The sequence below is a fragment of the Meriones unguiculatus genome, chromosome 1 (genome assembly GCF_030254825.1).
Source record: "Meriones unguiculatus strain TT.TT164.6M chromosome 1, Bangor_MerUng_6.1, whole genome shotgun sequence".
Classification (NCBI taxonomy): Eukaryota; Metazoa; Chordata; class Mammalia; order Rodentia; family Muridae; genus Meriones; species Meriones unguiculatus.
Window position 1 is genome coordinate 174,763,149 of NC_083349.1, and position 8,326 is coordinate 174,771,474.

The 8,326-nt window shown below is 45.7% G+C and overlaps 1 protein-coding gene across 1 annotated transcript; it reads right to left on the reverse strand.

Moving 5' to 3' along the window:
• Nucleotides 1–489: 489 nt before the first annotated feature.
• Nucleotides 490–7,691, reverse strand: Panx3 (pannexin 3). Its single transcript, XM_060377169.1, has 4 exons — nt 7,412–7,691; nt 5,615–5,757; nt 2,803–3,017; nt 490–1,538 (listed from the first exon to the last, which is right to left on the reverse strand). Exons 1-4 carry the CDS (start codon nt 7,590–7,592, stop codon nt 899–901), a joined length of 1,179 nt encoding a protein of 392 aa, XP_060233152.1. The 5' UTR covers nt 7,593–7,691; the 3' UTR covers nt 490–898.
• Between the last annotated feature and the right edge of the window lie 635 nt (nt 7,692–8,326).

Genomic DNA, 8,326 nt, shown 5'->3' on the forward strand with positions numbered 1-8,326 from the left:
TAGATTTATGATATGTTCATCTTGCTTACCATTTATTTATTTACGTATTTTTGTTTTTTGTATGTGGAGACCGGGGCTAACCTGAGGAGTTGCCTCTCTCGTTTCACCATTTGGGTCCCAGGCATTGAACTCAGGTCATCAGTCCTGACAGCAAGTTTCTTATCCTACTGGTCTTCAGTAGTTGGCAGTCAGTGAAGGTGTGGTATCCCTTAAACATTAAGAACACACCTAGACTCATTAAGACTTGTGAAGATACTCATAGTCCATAATCTGTGGAAAGGAATCATCAGTTGATATAATAAGAAGTTCATTGACTCTTAAAGACTCCACTCATGCCTTTGCCTCTGTCCTTACATCCCAAGAGCAGATTAGAAGTTAAAGCCATCATTATTTCTTGTCTCACTTTGCAGGCCATGGAGGCCTTAGCAAGGCTGAAGACATCCACACAGCAAGATAAGCAGGCCAAATCAAAGTGTTTTAGGGGTTAATATCTTTATTAATCTCTTATTAAATTGCTCTACCTGCTTATTAAGCATGACTTCTAGAGTTAGTGCATATTGTGAGACTTTTCCTCTATAAATGTCCTTTAGAATCCTTCTGTGTTCCACGTCTGCACTTCACTTCAATTTATCCATCATAACTGTCCTCAGAATGCTCTAAATGAAAATTTTCAGTTCTTTGACTCTTCACTTCCAGACTTCAAAACTGAATTTTCATTCACTGATTTTTATCTTCTTATAAATACAGCATATTTCAGCTGAATCCAACCTTAACAATTTTAAGTGGACATCATCATCATCATCATCATCATCATCATTATTGTTGTCTTTTATTCTGTACAGCTTGTGAAGGAAAGTTACTTTCTACAAAATTTATGTCTTCATGGTTCCTTTTTTATCTATGGTTGCTCATCACACATATGTTGGGTGAGATGTTTAGGTTTTGAGGGTTCTAAGCCAGCCAGTAAGGTCATAAAATCGACCACTGTGTCAATGTTGTGTTTCTGGGTGGTTGTATCCTTCAACACACATAAGACACTCAGCCAGCTAAAAGAGATGAGTTCAGAGATGTTAGCTCGGAGAAAAAGAAGGATCACATTGAGGTCATTAATAGGGCATCCTAGCATCTTTCTACTGAGGAGATCAAAGGCCGGGAGCATCTCATAGATGGAGAGGAGTCGTTTGTCCCACTGACACAGCCGTGTGAGGTTGTATACTATCACTGGGACCAGTATGGTATATACTGCTGCACTGGAGAGACTAACAATCTGGAAAACAGACAGGGAGGTCAGCCTGCATGTGATGAGCTCTGGCACATGGGTTTCATTATGTAGCAGCCCTGTCTTGATGGAGCAGCTGAACTCTTCTTGGAAGAAGACATCGAAATGGAAGTGACCAAGGTACAGGTAAGTGGCCGAGGTGAAGAGGAGTAAAAGCGAGTTCCTGAGGAGGTAGGCAGCCACTAGGGAATGGGAACGCTGCTTGCACGCCAGGTACCGCTCTAGCAGGGCGAATTCAAAGTACCGTTCTTTCCGGGCCCTGGGCAGGGGAAGAAAGGAGGCACTGTTAGGGAGGACTAGCAGTTCTGTGGATCTAACGTGACGTTATTTTTTCAAACTTTATTTTTATGTTGTGTGTATGGGTGGTTAGTCTCCATGCACATCCGTGCACTGCATTTGTACAGTGCTTGCAGAAACCAGAAGAGGGTGTTGGAGCCCCTGGGATTGGAGTTACAGCTGTTGTGGGCAGCCACATGAGTGCTAAGAGTCTCAGCCAGTCCACTGAAAGAGCAGCCAGTGCTTTTACCTGCTGATGCTTCTCTCCAGCCCCAAGCACAACATTGTTAGTATCCGTGAAAATCTGTATTCTCTCCCTACCATTCTTCCCTCAGAGGAGGAGTGTTTACTCCTCAGGTCTCCAGACACTGAATGATGTCTTAAACCCAGGGATGGTCAATAAATTTTGAATGGTCACAATCCCAATGAGTTTCTGCCTGGCAAAGTGAAAAGAAGCCCAAAGTTGAAATTACAAAGCAATAAGCTTGTGATTGGTAATGCAAACATGCTCTGTGTTCTGAGCATGATTTTGAGGCCAGTTCATTCACTTTACACAGATCAATATGTTAACAACTAATTGTTGAGAGCTGTGCTGGAGAGGTACAGATAAGCCTTCTTAGCTTTGAGGGAAAGGGCAGATAAGATAGGCCGTATGCAATGAAATTTAATACTTGTTAAATGCACATAAACCACAGTAGTTGTGAATATTAGGAGATGGAGTAACAGTGTAAGCTATAGAGTTCAGAAACCGTGGTAGCGAATACTGGCTAAAGTCTGGCCTCCAACATAGTAGAGAGGAACTTTTTTGAGAGGACATAGCATGCACAGAAGATGATCACAAATCATAGCCTCATTCACCTCTCACTGGAGCCTGCTGCCCTTACCGACCCATTTAAACCATACCATTCTTATCTCTTAGTTTTCCAGCTCCTTTCCTTTAGGTTACTTCCTCCTTCATGCTGTTCGCCACCTACTAACATAACTAACATAATTTATGTTATGTGTGTATTTTGCTTGCTTGTTTGCTTTTCCTCAGTAGAACTTTAGGCCTATGCTGGTAGGGATAGCTTTGTTGCCTTTGCCAACTGTCTTGAACATACACACACACAAATACACACACTCACACACATACATATAATGCCTATCCAGAGAAGGCTGGCATAAAGGAAATATAAAAATAATCATGCATGGGTATCGACTTAATGCTCCAGAAAATCCTTTAGAAAGAGCTAGAGGTGACAACTCACTTTTCTAGCTCATCCCAGAAGACGTAAGGGTCAGAGCTTTCCTGCCGGATCTTCAGCATGTGTTGCACCAGGCGGATGGAGCGGTTGTAGGACTTGTCCAGCTCACTGATGATGAACAGCAGGTCTGAGCTGAGGGATGGGACAGCTGCATATTTCCACAGCAGCACTGGTAGATACATGGCCACAGCCAGGGCCAGTAGAGAGTAGGGGAGGGCCTGCAAGAAGAGAAGAATGAGGAGGGAGCCCAGGGTGGTGGGCCTTGAATGACAGCTAAGTGGGGGCTTCACAGCTCTTCTCTTCCCACTTTAGAAGGGAAGAGAGGGTATATAGTTGATTACCCAAAGCTCTTTGTCCACATGGAATAATATAGTGAGGGGGTAGAGAAGAGGCATCATATCTCCATGTTACCCAGATCCATGGTCAATAGGTTTTCTGACCAGTGATCTGATCGGGGCTTCAAGGAGAAAAGAAAGAATGAAAGCAAAAGAGGGATAGAGGATAAAGAGTATCTGGTAGGGGAGATCTTTGTCTCCACTGCCCTAACAGTGCAGACCTGAGTATCTAGGCTGAGATTATGGCCAATAGTGGCCCTGGCATCCTAGCTGACAGAAGACTTCATTTCTTCTATGTATCCTGTCCTCTGCTGGTCTTTTGTAGTCTCTGGATCCTCGGTGATGTTGAATGACACCTCCAGATACTCTCAGAAATTTTTTTTGGGGGGGGTGTCATTTCAGGTGTGCAGATAATGGAATGGACCTTTAGAAATGTGTAGATCTTATCGTCTCAGCTACAGTGGTGTTTCTAAAGACCCTCTACTCTCCCCCACCTTTTAAATGTGTTTTTTTTTTTTTTTTTGAGGCAGGGTTTCTCTGTATAGCCTTGGCTATCCTGAACTTGCTTTGTAGACTTGGCTGGCCTCGAACTCACAGAGATCTACCTGCTTCTGCCTTCCTGAGTACTGGGATTACAGGCATGTGCCATAGCATTGGGCTGCCCCTCCCTTATGTGAAGATAAGAATGCACACATGAGCAATACACAGGATCGTGTGCCTAAGAGCCAAACAGAAGATCTAGCTCTTGCAGCCCTTAGAGGAACCAACCTTCTGACACCTGACATTTTTGTTGGTTAGGCCACCCTTTGTTATGGTGGCCCTGGCAGAGTGTATAGGGCTTTCTCCTAGCTTTCTTTATTATACTTACACATACAACAGAGGGAAGTCCATTGTTTTTTTCATTGCACAGTCTCTACTTGTGAAGAATTTTTGAATCTACATTTGTTGTTAGGCACTGAGGGCTCATAATTTCATTTGGTTCTCACAAGGATGCTATTGGCGGGATGCCATCCCTGTGTCTACTTTATAGTGAAGGAAGCTGAAGCAGGGCCAGATCAAGCATCTACACAGTACCACACACTCAGCAGGTGGAGGAGCAAAGCTCTGGGGCCAGGATGGGAGGTTTAGAAGCTTATTATCCTACTGAGCAGTCAACCCACACTTTCTTTCAAATTGCTTTGTTTTTGTAGTGGCAAGTTTTGAGGAAAAGAGAGAGGGCATATCTGCTGTGTGAGTGTGTGTGTGCGTCTGTCTGTCTGTCTGCCTGTCTGCCTGTCTGCATGCCTGCCTGTCTCTGTGTTTTCTGAACTACAAAAAAAGAAAGACAGGGATAGGTAAATTGGGGCTTCAAGTAAAATTATAACCATTTTACTCCTGTGCAAGAAATACCATCCCTGAAAATAAGCCCTTCACTTTTAAAGAATGTGCTCCTGGGAGTGAGAAGGAGGCAAAGAATCCAGCCTCTGAGAGCTTCCTGGTGACACTGATGGTCAGGTGTTTTGACTTTTCCTAACATGAGTCTCCTTCAAAATATGTGGACTTTCTCCCCATCTTGGCCTGATGATCTGCCAGTGACAGAAGCTTTGGGAACTTTCTCCACAAAGTCTCTGGTTTTGCCCTCTAGGGTGATAAGAAAGAACAAAGACAGAATTTAGTAACAAAGTGAACAGGAGAGAAGAGGACAAGAGCAGCAAAATGTTGAAAGCTGGAGATCAGCTGCCTCATATAAGACACTGGTGTGGGGAAAGGTGGGGCATCCAGCCATGAGCAAACTATTTGCAACTGAGAACCAGAAAGACTCAGGAATATGGCATGTGGGTGAAACCAAAAAGCAGGAGCATGCGTTGGTCTGAAACAGAGCACTAAGAAGCCTGTGTGAGAAGCTGACTTGCAGAGTTTTCTATAATGTACAGCATTCAGTCAATCGCTTTTTCTTGATGGAAGGCTTGTAGTTTTGCCTATGGAGAGACTAAACCATACTAAACTCTATGCACTGTAGGCAGGAGAACTATCCTGAGGGGGTGAGGAACTAGCTAAATGGCTGAGTTCCCAGAGGGCCAGCAGTGAGGCTCGATACCAGCTGCATCTTCGCCCTTTCCTTAAATCAAGGACTGAATGACTCTCTTCAGAGATAAGAGGCAATCTTGAGAAAGGACTAGACACTGATACTCGAGTTTCTTCCCAGTGAAGTACACCAGCGTGATCCCCTTCTCCTGAAGCTGCTTGTCAAGAAGCCTCACCTGCAGGCACAAAACTTCCAATCAGATGAAGGCGGCAATGTTCAATTGCACACCAGTGTGCACACCGGAGATCAGCAGGCATTGGAAGAACCCCTGGACTATGAATGAATGGGAAAGGGCAGCAAAGTGGAAGGCAGTTAGTGGGGAAGGGTGGAGTGCCAGGGGAGGGAGTAGAGTGATTCGGTCTATGCCCTACTCCCAAGGCAGGAAGCAGACCTGATAGGACCCTGTCTGTTTTACCTTGTGAGGCCAGAGGGATTTCACCTTGTACTGGCCAGCCTCGTTGTGTTCATGGTGAGCCAGTGAGTCCCAGCAGGAGCTGTCCACATATGCAGCCTGCCTGACGCTGAAGTTGCTGGGAGAGAAGCAGCTTATCGGAGACCCTGCAAAAAAAAAAAAAAAAAAAAAAAAAAAAAAAAAAAAAAAAAAAGGAGCATAGCTTTGAGGCAGCCTTAGCTGCAGCAGAGGGAGGGGAATCATTCTGGGAGAGGAGATATCTATAATTTTGTAACTTTCTGCGGCTGGCAGGCCTTGCCTTCTTCTGAGCCTCAGCCTTTTGAGCCCTGTTCTGCTGTGTCGTGGGAGGACAGGTCATGATGGACGAGAACACACTGTTTGGCCCACGCTACCAATGCACTGACGTGGTCTTTTAGGTCTGATGAGCCTTTTCTCTCAAGGTTCCCCCAGACTCCCACACAGGAAGCTATCAGAGACTCCTTGAACTCAGCAGTTTGCCACCAAAAGGCTTGGAGCTTGATTGTGACATTTCTGCTCAAAAGTGATGATGTCCTTCAAAAAATATTTTTGGAATGATTATATGTGTTTATCATGTGTGTGCAGGTGTCATGGCACACTCATGGAGGCCAGAAGACGAACTTGTAGAAGTCGCTCCTGTCCTTCCAGCACAGATTCGCAGTTCTGCCCTGTGTGTACTGGGACTGAATTCAGCTTGTCAGGCTTGGCAGCCAGTGCCTTTACCCGCTGAGGCATCTTGTCAGCCTTGTTTGAAGACAGAGTCTCACTATGTGGCCCAGGCTGACTTCAAACCTGTCATCTTTCTGCCTCAGGCTCTGAAATGCTAGGATTACGGGTGTGTGCACCATGCCCAGATCGAAAGATGACTCCTGTGTTTTGTAAAATGTAGAGGACCGATGCCTGGATTTCTGCCTGAGAGAGATAATGGGCTTGGATGAGAGGCTCTAGCTTCTGTGTTTCTTATCACAAAGAGGTTGGAACTGGGAACCAATCCTGTTCCCATTATTGCAGATGAAGAAGCAGAGAGAGGTGGAACACCTCATCAGGAAATGCAGGAAGCTAATGGGCATAGGCAGAAAAAAAACAAAACAAAACAAAAAAACCTGGGGGTCCAGTGCCTGCTGTGGAGTGAGCAGTCTTTCTGAGTTAACCCAGTGTCTACAGCATTGCAAACACGCATGTGTTAAATGTCTGTTTATGTCTAGGGTCATGGAGAAGAAGCAGGGGTTTGTTCAGTAGGTCTGAACAAGGCTGCATTAACTCTGCAAGTGGGGCTGGGAAGAGAGTTCAGGGGAAAAAAACGTGTTCACAGTGGTTAAGGGATTTCAAGTCTGAAGAGATCATAGAATCCCAACCTCTATTGAAGCCAAAACAATAGTTTTATCATTGATTTGACATAAACTTTATGACTACTAAAGTGACAACTAATTGTTATTTCAAACATCCTTTTTTTTAGTTTTAGGTACATATTATATGTTGGGCATATTCTCTCCTTCGCACTATCCACCCTCCCCTTGCTCCATCCTCTCCCCTTCCGCAATTCATTATTTTTTATCATAAGATTTCCAAGTTGACTTTTGTAGCTTTTTGGTGCTCCTGCTTTGCATGGACTTATGCATGGTCTAGACTTATGCATGACTGCTAGACTTATGCATGGCCTGCCCCTTGGGAATCCAGTCCAGCCCAAAGCCATGAACCCTTCTTAAGACGGAAGCTGGCCCACTTCATAGCGGGCGTAGGGAGAAATGAAGTCAGGTCTCTTACCATCTCTCTGCAACCTACCTGATGAGAACTCCTGCGCGAAAGCCAGGGACATCAGCAGCAAGGGAAAGCCCACGGTAACGAACTTGACCATCTTGTCCAGGGGCAGTTCCAGGCGCAGCCCTTTGAGGCGAGAGCCCCTGCGGTCAGGCAGCAGGGCATCAGAGAGCATGTACTCCGCAGCTGTGTGTGCGAGTGACATGATGCTGCCGAGTCCCGGGGGCCTGCAGAGGAAACTGTTTCCCTTAGCAATCCAGGGACAGTGGGGCGAGATAGCAATCCAGAGACAGATTCAGGCAGCTAGTTTGTAGCAGACAGTGCCTCGGCCCCAGCCTCACACATCTGTGCAAGGACCACGCAATGGTTCTCTACATAACTGCCCAGGCTCTGAGCCAGACACCCTGGCAATCAGAGGGAGGCGTAGCCTCAGTGGGTCCTCAATGAAGGAGGATCAGGCTTCACGCAGGCTGATGCCAGGCTGCTCACCCGGATTGTCTCCCAGCGGACGAAGTACTGTGGCTTTATACTGCCCTCTTATTAATACGGTATTTTCGGCAGAGTGGTTGAGAGAAGGAGGGCCGTGGGCTCAGCTCCCCATGTAATTGGTGTGGAATTTGGGTGGGGATTCCTTAAATGTGTTGAAGGATCTCATTTTGTGGTTTTGGGTGGGAATAGAGTCCCCAGGATACAGCGAGGATGGTTCCCCCTATAGAGCAGGCTTTGTCCCAGTGATGTGTTTTGCTTCTACCCAGAAACTGTCCTGTATGTGATGTTAATTTTTCTTCCCCAACTCTGGCCTTTTAACAGTGTCTTTGCAGTTTTCAGTTCTGTTCCATCTGTCTTTTCTGTGGGAAGCTGGGAGAGGCATGGCAGTGTGGAGTGGTGGAAAGAGCATGGCTTTTGAACTTTGGGAGGAAAAGTTGTTTCTGGAAACCC